The 20119-nt window shown below is 40.9% G+C and overlaps 1 protein-coding gene and 1 long non-coding RNA gene across 11 annotated transcripts in view; one reads left to right on the forward strand and one right to left on the reverse strand.

Annotated features, from left to right (window-relative positions):
* Window positions 19-11290, forward strand: LOC100525517. 3 transcript variants are annotated; one of them, XR_303112.3, is made up of 5 exons: window positions 29-424; window positions 1595-1720; window positions 5914-5991; window positions 10744-10864; window positions 11072-11290. It is a non-coding gene; the product is annotated as an uncharacterized LOC100525517 (long non-coding RNA). The 3 variants fall into 3 exon arrangements; XR_303111.3 differs by having other exon boundaries at window positions 19-424; window positions 1599-1720; window positions 10744-11290; XR_303110.3 differs by having other exon boundaries at window positions 10744-11290.
* Window positions 3773-20119, reverse strand: part of DAP3 (death associated protein 3) — a 42033-nt gene continuing 25686 nt past the window's right edge. For 4 of the 8 annotated variants that reach the window (XM_021089711.1, XM_021089715.1, XM_021089712.1 and 1 more), the window contains 10 exons: window positions 19200-19301; window positions 16573-16681; window positions 16347-16448; window positions 15269-15399; window positions 14612-14692; window positions 14367-14525; window positions 13452-13511; window positions 12863-12952; window positions 10673-10790; window positions 8783-10026 (listed from right to left, as the gene is read on the reverse strand). In XM_021089711.1, the coding sequence (XP_020945370.1) occupies window positions 9941-10026; window positions 10673-10790; window positions 12863-12952; window positions 13452-13511; window positions 14367-14525; window positions 14612-14692; window positions 15269-15399; window positions 16347-16448; window positions 16573-16681; window positions 19200-19301 (1038 nt within the window). In that variant the 3' untranslated portion in view covers window positions 8783-9940. Of the gene's footprint in view, window positions 10027-10672; window positions 10791-12862; window positions 12953-13451; window positions 13512-14366; window positions 14526-14611; window positions 14693-15268; window positions 15400-16346; window positions 16449-16572; window positions 16682-19199; window positions 19302-20119 lie in introns of all 8 variants that reach the window. The other 4 variants (XM_021089713.1, XM_021089716.1, XM_021089710.1 and 1 more) reach the window with 2 other exon arrangements.

Raw genomic sequence — 20119 nt, forward strand, 5'->3', positions numbered from 1 at the left:
GGGCTAAATGATTCGTTGGGCTTTAAAGACACCGCTCATCATGCCCCGCCTCTTCCTAGTGTGGACCAGTTCTGCTTACCCTTGTCGTCGAGGGGCGGTGCCCCACGGCGCAGGCCGGAAATTGTAGGCGCCGGGTCCGTTGCGCCATACTGGAGAGTCCTCCGCGCGTGTGATCTCTGCAGGTCTTGTTGGATCCCTGGCGCTGTTCCCTGAAGAATCTCTTACCTACACTTTCCGGCTTTTGGCGGCTTTTGTCTCTTCTCTCACAGGAGAATTCTGCTGGCTAATAGTGCTTCAGGCGAAAAATAAAACCTTGCCAGAAAACTTCCAGTAGAGCCTCACACACTCTCCCCGCCTTCCGGTCCAAAAGGCATAGCCTTCCTGACTTCTCACCCTGTGTACTGGCGGTGTCTGTCTATCTAATGTAAGTGAATCGGAGTACTTATTCTTTTGCGTCTGCCTTTTGCTCAATATTGTTTTTTTGTACACTTGTAGTTCATTTTCATTGCTTCAGAATAGTCCTTTGTATGAATATACCGCAAAAGATCTGCTCTGCTAATAGATTTTGGAATTGTTTGCAATTTGGGGCTATTAGGTGCTATAGTTAACATTCTTGAGCACACATTTCTATTGGATATATATATACCTGGGAGTGTAATTGTTCTGTCATAAGGATGGCTGTTTGGATTTGGGAAGTAACACCAAATTCTTTTCTAAATTTTCTAATTTTCATTTTCACCATCAGTATAGGGGAGTTTGCAGGTGATGTTCCATAACCTTGCTAACCTTTAAAAGAGAATTCCCGCTGTGGCCCAGTAGGTTAGGAGTCCGCTGAGCCCCCACCCTGGCCAGGAACTTCTGTATGCATCGGTGAGGTTTAAAAAAAAAAAAAAAGAAACTTTAGCCCTAATCATATGGGTTTTAATTTTCTTGATTATTAGTGATATTCAGAACACCTTTTTGTATATCAGCCATCAAGATATCTTTTTTTTTTTTTTTTTCCTTTTTAAGGCGGCACCTGTGGCATATGGAAGTTCCTAGGCTGAGGTTGGAATCTGAGCTGCAGATGCTGACCTACACCAGGGATTGAACCTGAATCTTCTTGGATACTAGTCGGGTTCATTACTGCTAGGCCACAACGGGAACTCCAGGATACTTCTGTGAAGTGGATGCTCAGGCCTCTTGCCCATGTTTCTTTTGGGTTGTTTTCATCCATTTGTAGGAGTAAGTACTTTATCCTGGAAACAAGGCCTTTGTCAATTATATGTGTTGAAAAATATCTCCTCCCACTGAAGTATATATTAACTCTCCCACTGTGATTATCTCCTTGTAATTTCATCAGTTTTTATTTTCTTGTTATTAGTGCACACTAAAAATACAGTTGATTTATTTTGCTGGTGAATTTAAAGTTTTACCATTATAAACTATCCCTCTTTTTCTCAGATAATACTGTTTTACCTTAATGTATACTTTGGTAGTAATATAGATGAGCCAGCTTCCTTTTGGTTAGTGTTTGCATAGTCTTTTTTGACTTTTTACTTGCAACTTTGTCTCTCTTTTTATTTTTATTTTTTTGCAACTTTGTCTCCTGAAGACAGTATATACCAGAAGCAAACACCAAGATGGGATTACACCTGCAAGTACTTTATTGGGGAAATGCCTGTGTGGGAACATCTCAAGGAAACCAGAGGAGGCAGGGAGTTGTTAGACCTTGATGAAGGTATGAACTCTGTGAAGAAAGAGGGGGATAGAAGTTTGAGTGAAGCTTTTTTTATTTATTTTTTTGTCTTGTTGTTGTTGTTGTTGTTGTTGCTATTTCTTGGGCCGCTCCCACGGCATATGGAGGTTCCCAGGCTAGGGGTCGAATCGGAGCTGTAGCCACTGGCCTACGCCAGAGCCACAGCAACGCGGGATCCGAGCCGTGTCTGCAACCTACACCACAGCTCACGGCAATGCCGGATCCTTAACCCACTGAGCAAGGGCAGGGACCGAACCCGCAACCTCATGGTTCCTAGTCGGATTCGTCAACCACTGCGCCACGACGGGAACTCCTGAAGCTTTTTTTAAAACATTCTTATTGGGGGTGTTACTTATATACATTAAATGATATTGAGGTATCATTTACATCCTTTTTTTTTTTTTTTTTTTTTTTTCTTTTTACAGCCACACCTGTGGCATATGGAAGTTCCCTAGGGGTTGAATCAGAGCTGCAGCTGGGGCCCACGCCACAGCCATGGCAACACTGGATCTGAGCCCAGTCAGGGACCTACTTTAGAGCTTGTGATGAAGCCGGACACTTAACCCACTGAGCTAGGCCAGAGGATCAACCGACATCCTCACAGAGGTTTGGTCCTTCACCTGCTGAGCCACAATGGGAACGCCAGTTGAAGTTGTTTGTTTTTCTGGCTGGTCCCGCAGCTTGTGGAAGTTCCCAGGCCAGGGACTGAATCTACACCATAGCAGTGACCACACCAGATCCTTTAAGGATTTACAGGTTTACAGGTTGATGGATATTTGAATTATTTTCACTTTTAAGCTATTAAGAATAATGTTGCTATGAATAGTCTCATGCTGCTTGAACACAAGTGTTTGTGTGGACATATTTCATTATTTTTTTTTTTAATATTGCTGCACCCACAGCACATGGAAGTTCCCAGGCCAGAGACTGAATCCAAGCCTCAGATGTAAACTATGCTGCAGCTGTGGCAACACAGGATCCTTTAACCCCGCTGTGCCAGGCCAGAGATGGAATCCAGACCTCTGCAGCCATCTGAGCTGCTGCAGTCACATTTTTTTACCCGCTGTGTCACAGTGGGAACTCCACATATTTTCATTACTTTAGGGTAGATACCTAGGGTAGAAGTTGTTTGATAAATTTCATGCTTAACATTTTTAGGAACTGCCAACCTGTTTTCCAAAGTTATACTTCACTTTTTTTATTTCACTAGCAGTGTTTGAGGGTTCTTATTTCTCCATATCCTCCCCACCACTTATCACCTGTGGTTTTGACTTGCTCCTAATTACTAGTGATGTTGAGCATATTTTCATTATCAGCCAATTATGTCTTTAGAGAAATGTCTTCAAATTGTCCTTTTTTTGTGTTGTTTATCTTATTAGTGAGCAATTGTTTTTACATATTCTAGATTGTCCTTTATCAGACAGGTATTTTCTCCATCTGTGTCTTGACTTTTTCATTTTTTTAGTGGTATCCTTCTTTTTTTTTTAGGGGGCATATGGAAGTTTCTGGGCCAGGGGTCGAATTGGAGGTGCAGCTGCTGGCCTACACCAGATCTGAGCCGCACCTGTAACCTACACTGCAGCTCTTGGCAATGCAGGATCCTTAACCCACCGAGTGAGGCCAGGGATTGAATCCTCATCCTCAAGGATACTAGTCAGATTCATAACCCACTGAGCCACAATGGGAATCCCATATCAAATGTTTCTTGAATAGATCATTTCTTTGGTGTCATTTATAAGAAATCTTTGTCTAGTTAAAGGTCATAAAGATTTCTGGAGTTCCTGTCATGGCGCATGAGGAATCTGACTAGGAACCATGAGGTTTGGGTTCAATCCCTGGCCTCGCTCAGTGGGTTAAGGATCATTGCCATGAGCTGTGTGTGGTGTAGTTGCAAACGTGGCTTAGATCTGGCTTTGCTGTGGCTGTGATGTAGGCCTGCAGGTGTAGCTCCGATTGGATCCCTGGCCTGGGAACCTCATATGCCACATGCGAGTGCAGCCCTAAAAAAAGCCAAAAAAAAAAAAGTCATAAAGATTTCCTTTTATGCTTTTATTTAAATGTTTTATACTTCTTACACTTAGGTTTATAATCTGCTTTGGGTGTCTGATGTGAGGTAAGGTTCAAAATTCCTATTTTGGCATGTATGTATCCATGTATCCAGTTACCCCAGCACAACTTGTTGAAGTGTATCTTTTCCCCACTAAAACACATTGATAGCTTTGTTGACAAACCATTCCCCATAAATATAAGGGTTTATTTCTGGACTCAATTTTGGTCCACTGACCTAATGTCTTTCCTATACTGGTAACCACTCAATTTGCTTATTTAAGAAATCAGGTTGGTTTCATTTCCATATAAACTTTAGGCTCGGTTGTCAATTTTTGCAAAAAAGCTTGCTGACATTTTTAGTTAAAAAATATTTATGGCCGCAGCTGAGACATATAGTAGTTCCCAGGCCAGGGGTTGAATCTAAGCTGCAGTTTCCACCTATGCCATGACTGCGGCAATGCTGGTTCCTTTAACCCACTACGCTGGGCCAGGGATCAAACCTGGGCTTCTGCAGTGACCCGAGCTGCTGCAGTTGGTTTCTTAACCCACTGTGCCACAGGGAGAATTCCATGTGTTGAAATTTTAATATTGATTGCACTGAACGTATCAACTAATTTTGGGAAATTAACAAATTAATACTATTGAGACTTACAGTCCATGACCATGGACTATTTGTCCATTAATTTAAATCTTTAAAAATTTTTCTCAGTAATGTTTTACAGTTTTTGATGTATATCTTACACTTCTTTTATTCAGTTGCTAGGTATTTTATTTTTTTGCTATTTTAGAATTGACTTTAATTTCATTTTTGGGCTTTTCATTGCTAGTGTAGAGAAATACACTTGGTTTTGGTGTGTTAATCTTGTAGTATTATTGTGACTTACTGAACTTGTGCTTAGTTCTAGTAGATAATTTTGAGATTTCTTAAGGTTTTCTATATACAGGAATATGTCTGAAAATAGTTTCACTTCTTTTCATTCTGATTCAGTCCACTTAGGTGATGAAAGCCCCAAGATATCAGCTGTGCAGAAGGCTTAGCAGGAAGACAATAAAAATTGCGGCAGGACTGCAGTAGAAGGATCTTAAAAGGGGGGAAGTTCACAGGAGTTCCCGTCATAGCTCAGTGGTTAATGAATCTGACTGGGAACCATGAGGTTGTGGGTTCGGTCCCTGGCCTTGCTCAGTGGGTTAAAGATCTGGCATTGCCATGAGCTGTGGTGTAGGTTGCAGATGCAGCTCGGATTCGGCATTGCTGTGGCTCTGGCGTAGGCCAGCGGCTACAGCTCCGATTAGACCCCTAGCCTGGGAACCTTCATATGCTGTGGGAGCGGCCCTAGAAAAGGCAAAAAGACCAAAAAAAGGGGGGTGGGGTGGGGAGGGAGTTCTGACTGTGACTCAGCGGGTTAAGAACCCAACATAGTGTCCATGAGATGTGGGTTCGATCCCTGGCCTCATTCAGTGGGTTAAGGATCTGGCATCTGGCATTGATGCAAATTGCATCGAAGGCTGCTCAGATCTGGTGTAGCTATGGCTGTCGTGTAGGCCTGCAGCTGCAGCTCCAATTCAACCCCTAGCCCAAGAACTTCCAAATGCTGCAGGTGTGGCTGTAAAAAAAGAAGAAAGAAGGAAGCTGGGAGGGAGGGAGGAAGGAAAAGAAAGGGATGCAATAGGGAAGATTATGATAGAGTATTTGGAAAAAATTAAGAATCCATATGTAGCAAATTGCAAAAGTAATGAAGCAATTCTTCAGTAAGGACTTTGTATATAATAATGGTAGAGCCACACAACTTAATATTTCAAGCATATTAGGAGCTTGGCCTTCCCAAGGATGGAAGCCAGTTTCCCAGCCTACAACTAAGGATCAGGCTTGCTTCAGATTCAGGTCCTGGCCAGTAAACATCTATCTTGCTTTTTTTGGGGGGTGGCAGCACAGGGTTATCTGCAGGATACCTGCCACTGTCATTAACACAGACTGCAGTGTCCATGTCCGTGGTCACACTGGTGACTTTATCACAGCTCTCCTGCCCCTGTTGTGGCTGGGATGTTATCTGTGGCTACTGAGCTTGTGACACTATCCCTCTGGGAGGTTCTATGTGCTACCTAATTCCTTTTTAAATTCCTTACAGTGAGCACAAAATTTATAAGGAAAACTCCCGACAGATACAATTTCCAAGATACGTGGAAAGCCGCCAAGGTAGAGGAGAGTAAGTATAATTTTGTGCTTAAAAAGATGTGTATTTGAAAAAAATGTTAGATGCAGAATGTTGCCTTCGAGATGGATTAGCAATGGGATTCTGCTGTGTAGCACTGGGAACTCCGTCTAGTCACATATGATGGAACATGTAATATGAGAAAAAAGAATGTATACATTTAAAAAAAATAAAAAATATGAAAAAAACTTTATTGAAGTAGAGTTGATTTACAGTGTTGCATTAGTTTCTGGTATACAGCTAAGTGACTCAGTTATATAATCTCTTCCATTATGATTTATTACAAGATACTGAATTTAGTTGTTACACAGTAATTCCTTGCTGTTTATCTGTTTATATACAGTAGTTTGTATCTGCTAATCCAAAACTATAATTTATCCCTCTTCCCCCCTTTCTCCTTTGGTGTCCCTAAGTTTGTTTTGTATGGCTATTGAGTCTTTCTGTTTTGTAAATAAGCTCATTTGTATCATTTTTTTGAACTTCACATAGACGTTATGTCATATGATATTTGTCTTTTTCTGACTTCATTTAGTATGATAATCTCTTGGTCCATCCATGTTGCTGTGAATGACATTTTTAGGGCTGAGAGTAGTCCACTGTGTATATCTCTATCTCACATCTTCTTTATTCATTAATCTGTTGAAGGACCCTTAGGTTGCTTCCATGTCTTGGCTAATTAATGTAAACAGTGCTGCTATGAACACTGGAATGCATGTATCTTTTCAAATTAAGAATTTTGTCTGGACAGATGCCCAGGAGTGGGATTGCTGGATAATACAGTATATTTTTTAAGGAACCTCCATACTGTTTTCCATAGTGGCTGCACAGATTTACTCCCAACGGTAGTGCAGGAGGGTTCTGATTTCTTCACACCCTCTGCAGCATTTATTTGTAGACTTTTTAATGGTGGCTCTTCTGACCAGTACGAGGGGGTACATCATTGTAGTTTTGACTTGCACTTCTCTAATTAGCGATGTTGAGCATGTTTTCATGTGCTCGTTGGCTATCTGTATGTCTTCTTTGGAGAGATGTCTATTTAGGTCTTCAGCCCATTTTTTGGATTGGGTTGTTATTCAGTTATATGAACTGTCTATATATTTTAGAAATTGAGGTCTTGTTGATCACATCATTTGCAAATATTTTCTCCTGTATGCAGTCTGTCTTTTATGGTTTCTTTTGCTGTGCAAAAAGCTGTTTGAGTTTGATTAGGTCCTATTTATTTATTTTTACTTTTCTTTTTTAAAAATTAAAAAAAAGGGAGTTCCCGTTGTGGCGCAGTGGTTAACGAATCTGACTAGGAACCATGAGGTTGCGGGTTCGATCCCTGGCCTTGCTCAGTGGGTTGAGGATCTGGCGTTGCCGTGAGCTGTGGTGTAGGTCGCAGATGCGGCTTGGATCCTGCGTTGCTGTGGCTCTGGTGTAGGCCAGTGGCTACGGCTCCGATTTGACCCTTAGCCTGGGAGCCTAGATATGCCGCGGGAGCGGCCCTAGAAAAGGCAAAAAGAATAAAAATAAAAAAAATTATTGTAGTTGATTTACAATGTTGTATTATATTTTTGCTTTTCTATTGCTTTGGAAAACTGTCCTAAGAAAACACTGCTATGATTTATGTCAGAGAATGTTTTTCTGTGTTCTGTTTGAGGAATTTCATGGTGTTATGTCTTATAGTTAAGTAAATTGATGAGTGTTTTTTGGTGTAGAATTGTATCTCTAGAATTTGGTAACTGAAGTTGGCTCTAGAAAAGGGAGCTGAGAGGAAACAAAGGAGCCTGATTTTTCCATGAAGTGTTTTGGTATGGTGTGGACTTGGTACATGGCAAAACCAATTAGAATAAAAGGATATTGAAGCTAATGAATGACATTAAGGGAACTGCATGATAAGCTGTGTTTATGTTTACTTTTTGCTTTTTAGGGCCATACCTGTGGCATGTGGAAAGTTCCCAGGCCGGGGGGTGGAATCGGATTTGCAGCTGTAAGCCTATACCCCAGTCACAGCCACACCGGATCCGAGCCACATCCTCAACCTATGCTGCAGCTTGTAGCAACACTAGATCCTTAACCCACTGAGAGGCCACAGATTGAACCTGCATCCTCATGGATACTAGTCAGGTTTGCCACCCTCTGAGCCCAGAGCTCCGATATGCTGTGTTTGGAAAGCTCACTTAGGCAGCCCTGTGAAAGACGGATGGGAGTGGGGAGCCAAGAGTATTTGGGAGCAGAGAAACACATTAGCCAATGATTATAGTAACTCAAACTGGAAGTGATGGGGTTATGAAGGCAGTGATGGGGTTATGAAGGACAGAGAGGAAGAAGTGAGTTGGAGCTATTTGAAAAGATAGACCTAAAGGGCCGACTCTCCATATCAAGAGGTGTATCAATCAGGGTTCAATCAGAGAAGCAGAACCATATTAAAGAGACAGAAGCTTTCCAAATTCAAGCGCTAAACTAAGTCTCTACAGTTTTGAGTCTGATGCTAGAACACTGGTCTAGCTAAACTGTCTCGGGATCCAGGTGGGGTAGAGGTTTGATTTTGATAGGGAATCCTTTTCTTTTTGGGGGGCTGTGCCCATGGCATGCAGAAGTTGCCAGGCCAGGGATCAAACTGGCACCATAGCAGTAACATTGGATTCTTAACCCACTGAGCTATCAGGGAATTCCTTGATAGGGAATCCTTGAGAAGGTGGTTTAAGGGTAGGAGCAGCTGGCTGTCCAATGAAAAATGTTGATATACATTCACTAATTCTCTCCCTCATAGTAAGGTTTCAAGTAAAGCATTATAAAATCCAAGTTATAAATGCAGTTTAATGGGTACCTACTATGTGTGGGGCACTCTACATATATTAGGTGATTTAACAAAATCCCTGCAAGTCTGGCATTATTATTACCATTACATAAAATGAAACAGAGATAAGGTGAAAGACAAGAAAATAGGCTAAGACAGGTAATAAGCAGCGATCTAGCATTCAAATTTCTGACTCTATTACCACTAGCTGGGGCATGGTGAGGGAGTTAAACTACTGAAACTGATCTGAGTCCCTATTTTCTCAAATCTCACAAAGATGGCACTATTCTATATGGGTTAAAGATATATTAATTTATTACAAACAGTGTGTGCTGTAGGGGTTTAGTAGTTAATTCTTTTAAGAACTTACACACAGGAGTTCCCGTCGTGGCGCAGTGGTTAACGAATCCAACTAGGAACCATGAGGTTGCAGGTTCAATCCCTGGCCTTACTCAGTGGGTTAAAGGATGCCCCATTGCTGTGGCTCTGGCGAAGGCAGGCGGCTACAGCTCCAATTAGACCCCTAGCCTGGGAACCTCCATATGCCAAGGGAGCGGCCCTAGAAAAGGCAAAAAAGACAAAAAAAAAAAAAAAAAAAAGAGAACCTACACACAGCGGCTGTATCAGACTCAGCTAGAGTTTCAGGAAATTTCTCAGGGACCACTGATAAAAGTGTAAATAGGAAGTTAATGATCTGGGAGGGAGAAGTTAAGCTGTGAATCTCAGTCTCTTCACTTGAATACAGCCAGGAAAATTTCTGTAGAATTTAGTTTCTTCAGACCCTCAACAATCAGAATGTCAAAGAAATTCAATTTGGCCAATCTGAAGGCTCTTTTCATCTTATAAACAAAACACAGCACTTTAAGAAAAATACTTAATTTAATTTTTTAGGAAAAGCTACGTGATTATTTAAAATGTGAAAACCACATCTGATAAACTGGTGTTAGTTTCAGGAACAATAGGACATCTTATTACCATCACAGTCACTTCACAAGGAATCTGTTTCAACAAAGGTGGGCAGCTGACTGCAGGCCCGTCCACTGCAGGTCCGTAAGCGCAGGCACCTGGCTGCTCTTCTCATGTACGGTGGGACTCCCCCATCTGCCTGGGTGTCCATTGAAAGAAAGCTCTGGTGTCTTCCAGGCACGTTGTGACCATGGCTTAGAGGTAGGCACAGAGCCGCTCCAGCTGCCCGGGATTCCTATTACTTAAGAACAGCAGCTCCTTTTTCCCTTCTTCAGTATGAGCTAAAATGGAGGCAGACACAGAGAGCAGTTTTCTCCTGCAGCCTCATGTCACTCAGCAAATTCTGCAGTCAGAGATGACATTATCCAGATTCTGCTCTCATGTAATTAGCACTCCCAAGAGACCTCATTTCTAAACCTTTTATTCCCCTACGCCCCCAGTACTATTTTTCCTATGCATAATTTTGCTTTCATATACAGAGACTAGGACAGGATGGCAAGGATTTGGTTTGGTGCTGGAATAGCCTCCACACACTATCAGTTACCCTGGGGGTGCCCTAGCATATGAGCCTCTCAATCCAAGATTGTTGAATGATGAATAAATGCAACAGTGAGTGTGGCAGCAACCCAAGGACCTGGAAACTCTGCCAGTGGCCGGGCTTGGTCTGGCCTCCTCTGTGAGCACGAGCATCTTACTCAGGACTAATATGATAATTATAGGGAGAAATTTAATGTCTGTGGTACATTAAACTTTTAACTACCCCTCCCCAACCCCACGCCTTCTGTACCCATCTGGTCAGCCAGAAAGAAGTCAAGATAAAGGGAAAAAAGATGAAATACAAATTACAGGCTGCTGCTGAGGGAAGAGGAGATAAAGGCTCTGACTTAGTGGGATTCTTCTGTGAGAGGAAAAAATTAAGCAACTGACCTTTTTCATGTTGAAGCCAGTTATTCTCCAAATAATACTGAATACAACTTTCAAATTCCTTTGGGTTGTAGTTGGAAACCAGGATGGGAATAAAGGGATCCAGAGCGTCAAATCCTTCCTGGAGAAGAAAAAGGACATAGTATTTGTTAAGTGACAAAGCAGCAGCGATAATTTTATTTAAACATTTTAAGGGTAAGTTCTTTGCTTTTGTTCTATTCTATTCCCCCTGCTCCAGGGCTGGCTACTTTTGCTCTGTGTGGCCACAAATACTATATTTAAAAAAGAGATAATGTTTGGGGGGGGGTGGAGGGTGTCACTTATCTGAGTGGGTATACACATAACATACATATTTAAATTTTTTTACATTTCTGACTTTAACTGCTAACAACTGTTTGATAGTTCAAATACTCAAAAACAGAAAATAAACAAAATGGAAGAAGATGCTAAATAGAATACAAACTGAAACAAACGAATCAAACAGAACACAGAAGGGAGGAGGAAGACTAACCCAAACCAGCTTCTGAACAGAGTATTTGAGCTAAAGGTCCCTTAAGGCAAAAGACAAAAATCTGCTCTAAAAGAAGATATTAAGTCTAAATAAAACACAAGTAAAAAAAATTTCTTTTGAGCTCTGGTCTGCAGCTTATTTTTATAGCCAAGGGGTAGCAGTTCTGAAACTACTTTTACTGTGATCTGAGATTGAGCTAAAGGGTAAATAGTGTGAATTAGAACAGATTTTTTATTGTTGGAGATGAGGGTTACAGGTATGGAAAGCTGTGGGGTCGGGGGCTAGCCTGGAATGGAAAGAATCAAACTCATGGTTTTTTGAATACAGAGAAACAGAGATGTGTGTGGACTTGTATATATATAAACAAATATCTGCATGTTGTGTGTACAGGAATGGTACACAGATCTGTTTACTAACTGTGCTGGAGGGCCTAGAAGAGATGACAGACACACCCCAGTAGCACTTAGGTCTTGGTTTCTAATACCATTCTCCTCTAAAATGAACCAAAACTCTTTGGAGAAATGGCTGATTCTAGGGCCAGGTATGGAAAGTACAAGATAAGCCTGGAACATGTTCTTGTGCCAAAAGTAAAATGCTTCAATAATGGGGACAGTGGAGGGAGGGTAGGGGGAAAATGATGGGGACATGTTCAAAGAAGCCACTTTGAAGGGCTCCTGTTGGCGAAACTAGGATAATTTAGGCACCAGAATAAATAATGGTAGTAAAAGTTTAGAGCTCAGTAAACAAGAATCCACATGTCCATGTTGAAACAAATAAATATAATAAGAAAGGAAAATCCTTACATTTAAGAGAAAGCTAACTGATATATTTAGAAGAAATGATAGCTAGAAAATATTGTGCAATTATCATAACTGATTTAGGGGAGAATGAGCAATGGAAACTAAAACTAGTAAGGGGAAGTTTGAGTAAAAGGATATTTACCTAGTCTCAACGGTATCTCCACAAGATACTTATTTATTACAGAGGAAAAGAGTAATTTTACTGAGGAGAAATCAGGTGGATGGCACCTTAACTAAGCATTCGAAGCTTATACTGCCAGTAATAGAAGTGTCACGAGCTTCCTGGTATTATACACTGAGAAGACCCAATATAATCTCTAGCATCACATTTACTCAGGAAAAAACATCAGATAACTAGCATGCACTCTTCAAAAACAGAGATATAGATATTAAAGTTATAAGAGACAAAGACTGAGGAACTGGCCCCTATCGATTAGAGGAGACTGACAAGATACAACAATTGAGTGCAGTGCATTGTCCAGGACTTCCTTTGCCTGTAAAGGTACTGGGATAACCAGGCAAAATCAGAATAAATTCTATAGATAGGTAACAGTATTAGATCAGTGTTAATTTTCTGATTTTTATAACTATGCTGAGGTTGGTTATACATTAGAATAGTTTTAATTTTCGAAAATATGCATTATTTAGAGATAAAAGAAGACATCATGTTTTGGGTCACTATCACATAATTCAGAAAAAAAAAGTTGGAGAGAGAAGAATAAAGCAAATATGGTAAAGTGTTAACATATAAAACATCTAGGTGAAGTCAGAGTAATACAGTTTTTCTCCAAGTTTGAAATCATGTCCTACCCCCTCCAAATTTTATATATATCTTAGACAGAATGACTATCTAAGGGCAAACAAATTTTCCAGTGATTTGACCTTTCCCAGCAACTCCTGGGGCAGATAAGCATTCCGTGGCTTAAAGAGAGAACCAGTCTGGCTCACAGTCAACACAATGGCACCTCCTTGCTGAAAGAAAGGAGAAAAGGCTAAATTTAAAAAAAGGCTGAAAAAGATAAAAAAATGCATTTTAATCACCTGCAGTTTTTGTTCTTGTTGCTATGCAGTGGTAAGGCAGTATGATCTAGCATAGTTAAATGGCAACTAAATTGGTTATTAATTCTAGATTTGGCTCTGACAATAAATTGCTTGCTACATCTTCAATCTTAGATTTATCCAAATCCTTTCCAAAGCTGCTAAAAATAACACCTTGAACAATGGCAGGAAAGTAAAATTATTCCATATTTAAATAAAATGGTTTTGAATAAGTGTACTCCAGTGAAGCAGAAAGATAGGAAACCAATACAGAGATTCAAAACTTGGTACAGTTATGGTAATGAAATAAGATATATAAGAATTTCTGTCCATAAAATTAGAGACTGGTTAGTATTAGGGATGAAGCAGTTGAACATCTTTAAAACAAAAATATCTTTCTTTCTGAAATGTGTTAGGCATCACATGCACTCACCCAGTCATTTTTCACCATTTTCCTCAGGTTGTGAATAAGCGCTAGCTCTTCTGGGGCAATCTGCACATTGGTTGGTGTGTGTGAGAGAGAGGTAGAGAGGGCGGGGCCGGAGGAGAGAAGAGAACATTACTTCCTTTGCGATGCTCCCGAGGTATCTGAATTGACAACTAAAAAATTCTCAACCACTACGTGACCAGAGTCCCTGAAGGTACAACCTCTGGGATAAGCTACATAGCCATTGGCCCTCAAACTGCCACGCTCCTGGAGATCAAAAACAGTCACTGAGGGAAAAAAACACCCACCTTAAACCACCCCCTTCCTTGATGATTCTGATCTTCTCCACTTAGAACAGAGAAATCATTAAAAAAATTTTTTTGGCTGCACTCGTGAAGTTCCAGGGCCAGGGATCAAACCCGCACCACAGCAGTAACATGGCTGGATTCGTAACCTGCTGAGCTACCAGGGAACTCCCAAGAGAATATCATTTTGAAAAGAGAATAGAAAGGAAAAAATCGACAGAGAAAACAGCTTCTTTTGGGTTTTAATTTGTAGAATATATTTATTTTTGCAGACTAAGTATATGTTTTCATTTGCAGTAAAAAAGTGTATTAAAGAGTACATTAACAATATAAATGATATTCTGTGGAATTTTTATTACTTTTAAAGTATAAATTATTAACCCATAAGAGTAGTTTTAAATAAAATTAAGAAAACAGCTTTTGCTGTCATGCTGTTGGTACTCAGTGGAAGACAGTACATGCATCACCTTCTCCTTCTGATACTATTTTCACTATACATTTCAAATATCCCAAGGCAAGAAAATATGCTGCATGGTCTAAAAGGCTGTGTCCCAGCCTAGGCATATGATGGTAACAGAAATCAGAGGAACCAGAATAGGAAACTCAGCTTTCTTACTGGGCTTTTATCTTCTCTCTTCAGCGTGGTCCTTCCCCAGAGAGCATTGACCCCATCCACTGCCACCAGGAGGTGAAAAATACCCAAAGAACTTTGCCTTTTAAGCTCTTTGAGCACAATTCCAACTGCATCTGTGGCATTCCTCACTCGCATTATGCCCTGTAGGGAAAGAGAGACAGTGGCTTGCAGTCCTACAAGAGGCTGTTTCTGGGTACGACACAGTACACGTTCAGTGTTTTTAATACCTGTTCCACTACTTCTCCCAGAGGACGGCCCTTCTCAGTGCTTTCTCGCTTATTCCAGACGTACTTCTCTTGAACTTTTATCTAAAAATAAAACCCAAAAAAGGCCACTTAGCCTAAGGATGAACCTATCCCTAGCTAAGAAGGTAGGAGGTTAGGGTTGTTTGGAGTCAGTTTTAATCTGGTTTTTTTTTCAGGCCTTGTAAGAGAACTCAGCAGGGAAGTGAATACTTTCTAGCCCATTTCTGGCCTGGAGCTTAAAAACAAACAAAAGAGGGAGCTCCCATCGTGGCTCAGTGGAAACTAGAAACAAATCTGAGTATCCATGAGGATGCAGGTTCAGTCCCTGGCCTCGCTCAGTAGGTTGGGGATCCAGTGTTGCCATGAGCTGGGGTATAGGTTGCAGACGGGGCTTGGATCCCACATTGCTGTGGCTGTGGCGTGGGCCAGCAGCTGCAGCTCCGATACAACCTCTAGCCTGGGAACTTCCATATGCTGCAGGTGTGGCCCTAAAAAGCAAAACACAAAACAAAACAAAAAAACCAAATGGTACACTTGTCCCAACTACATTAGTTCTCCACAGCCTACTGGTACTCAGGGCACAAAGAAGATAAAATCTTAAAAGACTGTACAGCACCAAACTTCTGAGAGTCTAGTCACCTGACTCAAGAAATGTTCATTTGCAGTTTTGAAATTCTTCAGCCAGGTTGAAGCCTCTAAAGGTTGATCAAAGCGCTGTTTGTTGTAGTTGGACTGCAGTAGATCCCGGCAGTTTTTGACCCAAATATGAGCTGATCAAAAGGCAAAACAAAACAAACTAAGCAGGAACCAACCATATTCAACTCCAGATACTCTGTGGCTCTTTAAGTTACAGGAGATGACTTTTAGTTTCCCATACGCGTTCTCAAAACCCTCTTTCTTCAGAGGTTTACTTTTTCATCTGGTCCATCTTAGATTAAATACTGTCATTATACACAATACATAATAAATGGATTAAAAGTCACCTCAACCCTCTGGCAGGTTTTAAAGACAGAAAACATAGATGCACACAACTCTGAACAAAACAAGGGGGGATATGTGCAAAGTATGAGACTTTAAATTTTTAAGTTCCACACTGACAACCTAGAGTGCTGATAAACAGTACCATGTCTAAAGCTCTATGAGTACTCAGAATTGTGGCTGATGGCAGTAAAGCCTATGGTGACCTCTAAGGTGGGAGTTTATGCTCTTCAGCATTACCTATCAAAGTGAGGACTGCTGGACCAAAGCAGGTCATTCTCATCATCAAAACGTTCCAGGAGTTCCCATCGTGGCGCAGTGGTTAACGAATCCGACTAGGAACCACGAGGTTGCGGGTTCGATCCCTGCCCTTGCTCAGTGGGTTAACGATCCGGCGTTGCCGTGAGCTGTGGTGTAGGTTGCAGACACGGCTCGGACCCTGCGTTGCTGTGGCTCTGGCGTAGGCTGGTGGCTACAGCTCCGATTCAACCCCTAGCCTGGGAACCTCCATATGCCGCGGGAGCGGCCCAAGAAATAAGCAACAATAACAACAACAACAAAAAGACAAAAGACAAAAGACAAAAAAAAAAAAAAAAAAAAAAGGTTCCAGAATTCAGACCAATTTGCATATGGAGTAAAAGACCTTCCCCTTAGTTGTCAGAGCCCTGTCAGAAAACTGAAGCCACAATGCTACCACAGAATAACTAACCCCAATATAGTGAAGATAGAAAATTCTTACCATCTGGAATATGCAGTATCAGCCAGTTCTGTTTTGCACAGAAATGAAGAATATGGCAAAGACTGAGAGTTTTTCCTGTTCCCTTCTCACCATCTAAAGTACCTGTTGTTAAAGAAAACACTACCAAAAAGGATGCTTTGCCTGTGAACAAGTAAAGCATTTCTTGTCCCACATTTGAGGGAGAAAAGCACTGGCTCAGACAACCCAGGCAAGCAGGAAAGGATACAGAGAACATATCGTACAGCTGGATGAGCAAAATTGGTGTTTTTTAGGTAGTGCAGAAGCTCTAGGGCTGGTTTTCTTACCATCAGGCAAGCTTCATTGAATGTCTTCACCTAACAAAACAGAGAAGAAGGAAGGAGAGGGTGGGGTGTGGAACTCCTAGCCAGTTCCTGGTAGATACACTGAGCCTAATACAGCAACCATAGCACCAAATTGCCTCTTTTCTTTTATTCAGGTTGGGTTGGTATTAAATTTGAAAATTTAGCTAAAAATTGAAACACACCAAGTATATAACAGTAAGCTTTTGATTGTTTCTGTACACAAAGCACAGACACTACATCAGCTGACACAAATAATCCAGATATCTCATAACTATACTACTTAGGCTGATAGGAAATATTAAGTGTAAAATGCTTAACAAAATATCTGGTACATGGTGAGCATCAAATAAATGTTAATTCTTTAAAATTTATTTTTAGCTAATGCTTATTACTGTAACTATATAGACTTTTCTCTAGAACCAGATACATAACAGCTCAGGAGCAGGTGTGACCAGCTATCCCACAACTATGAAGCCATACCTGACACCACCAGCATATAGACACATCAGAGAAATGACACACAAAATTCATTCCCTTTGTGCTACCAGGAATACTTTGATGGAAAACCTGGGGAAGCACTGATATGTGTGAAAGTGATTTGCAGATAAAATATTTAATGATACCTAATGAGAAGAATAAATACTTGTTAAATACTTGTTATACTATTCACAAGTACATCAGATAAGGATTAAAATAGTGTTGGTATTTTTTTAAAGAAATCTTGACCAATACAATTGTATTGGAGAAGGACTTTGACAGGCAAGTTTAAACTTAATGGAAAGTGAAACCTTTAAAAACATGATACAGATATTAAAACAGAAATGCCAAATTAGGCCATATGACAATACTAAAATAAACAAAACAATGGTGAAGGAGTCAGCCTTTACATAAATGGAAATTATGTATGAGTAATTCCCTCCAAAGCACTGTGGGTAAGCCATTCTGAAAGCAACTGAAATACTTAAAGTTAGGCCCTTAGAACCATGAAGTTAGAAACTGCACTATGAACGTCTTGGTGTAAAATGAGGATTTCTTCTGGTTGTGTCCTTCCTCCAAACTTCACCGCCCCCCCCCCCCCCACCGCTGTCTCCTTTTGGCCAGCCTGTGGCATATGGAGTTCTCAGGTGGGCCAGGGATCAGATCCCAGCTGCAATTGTGAGCTACACCACAACTGTGGCAATGTTGGATCCTCTACCTCACTGTGCCAGGCTAGAGACTGAACCTGCATCGTAGTGCTGCAGAGATGCTGCAGGTTCCATTGTGCCACAGTGCGAACTCCCCAAACTTAAAATGTTTGATGACAAGGCTGTCTGTGGTCTAGAATTAGCTCCTTTACTGGTGTCTCATTTAATTTCTTGAAACAAAGCACACAGAAGAAATGACATCCTTTGGCTCCTAAGCTAAAAATCACCCGCACAGTCAAGTTTGATATTTCAGTAAGAAGGAATAATTTCTGAGGCTGAAAATAACTGAGCAGGAATTAGTCAAAAGACCCAATTTTGCCAATAAACTGCTTGTAGTTAATTATGAATTCTTTCAATGGCTATGATGCAACCCAAGATTACACTCTTTGGGTTGAAGTTATGACCACAAAAGCTATTTTCTGAAAAGCTATTAGGCTGAAGAACAACGAATGATACATCTAATCCAAATATCATTTCTATTTGGCTTAGGAATATATTATGTTTTGCTTTTCTACACATGTATTTTCATTGTATTTTGCTAAGGCAAATATTAAATTCATTTTTATCAACTATTTGAAGGCTGAATGAAGTCTATAGAAATCTGTTGAAAAAAAAAAAAAAAAAAAGGGAGTTCCCGTCGTGGCGCAGTGGTTAACGAATCCGACTAGGAACCATGAGGTTGCGGGTTCGGTCCCTGCCCTTGCTCAGTGGGTTAACGATCCGGCGTTGCCGTGAGCTGCGGTGTAGGTTGCAGATGCAGCTCGGATCCCGCGTTGCTGTGGTTCTGGCATAGGCCGGTGGCTACAGCTCCGATTCGACCCCTAGCCTGGGAACCTCCATATGCCGCGGGAGCGGCCCAAGAAATAGCAAAAAGACAAAAAACAAAAAAAACAAAACAAAAAAAAGAAATCTGTTGGGTAACACAAGAAAAAGAGTGGGATATTGTTTGTTTATTTAAGAATAGTTTGCCTGGCTCCAAAAAGGATTTAAAGTGGTGAACTACAGATAAACATTTGCTTAAAGTAATTATAACAACAGTAATATTCACAAGAGATAATCAACAGCTGAATTTATCTTTTTTTTTTTTTTTTTTTTTTTTTAAAGATTCAAATTAAGTCTTTTGGAGTTCCCTGGTGGCCTAGTGGTTAAGGATTCAGTATTATCACTACTGTGGCTTAAGCTGGATGCCTGGCCCAGGAACTTCCTGTGACAGACATCATCAAAAAAAAAAAAAAAAAAAAAAAAAAACACAAATCTTTTATAGCTTTCTCCTCACTGAATCCCACCCCTCTGCTATCAACAGCTTGTGTTATGAGGTCCCTCCAATTCCCTCCCGTTTTGAGCACCTGCATTGCAAAGCGAGGAGGCAGGCCATGGGGGAAGACAGTCTTCAGCTCCTGGAGGGATATGTTGTAGTGCTGACCCTCGTGCTGCTCCCTATGCTTGGCCTATGAAATAAAAATGCAAACAGGTATAATGGATAGAGTGACAAAGACTTTGAAAAAGTAGCGAGGGTCATCTAGTCCATACTGAGGAAACACTTCTCTCAGAGCTGGAAAAGACAGCTTTCATTTCTTAGGCAAAACCTCGTTGTTATCCCCAAATCCAGTGTGTATATAAAGCTGATGTTGGTCTGAATGATGAAGCCAGTTGCTCAGCAACGTAAACCCTAGATATAGAGAGAGCAGGGACAATTCTTGCCATCTGGATTCTTCTAAGCTGTGTATAGAGATGCTCCAGTCACATGACAAGATCATCTGCATGCTGCTGTTGCCATAGAAACCCCAGAGGAACTGGCAGATAAAGGGACTACAATTACATGGAAAGCTGAAAGGCACTTCAATGACTTCATTCATTTATTCTGTTTCATCTTGTGCTTGTGAAAGTGGATGAACACTAGAGACATAAATAAAACACACCCTGCTGAGATGGTGTTTTGGGCAATGAGTTTATTTTTTTCCCCTTCCACCCGCACAGCATATGTTAAGATGGGGCAACTCAGGGGGTAGGGACAAAAAGGGACACAAAAGCTATTGGTTCTCTTCACATTTAAGACATTTAAGCACAGACCACACAACAAATTTCACTTATAAAAGGCAACAATAACACTGAGGAAGAAGAAATCAACATTTAGCCCAATGGGACCTGAAGTAGAAAATGCAACACTGGATATTGCTGGAATCCTGGCTTCTGCTGACAAACTTCACTTTAAAATGCTGCTCTTCTCAACTTATCAAGCTAGTTCCCTTTCCAGACACCATAGGAA

Source organism: Sus scrofa, chromosome 4 (genome assembly GCF_000003025.6).
Source record: "Sus scrofa isolate TJ Tabasco breed Duroc chromosome 4, Sscrofa11.1, whole genome shotgun sequence".
Taxonomy (NCBI): domain Eukaryota; kingdom Metazoa; phylum Chordata; class Mammalia; order Artiodactyla; family Suidae; genus Sus; species Sus scrofa.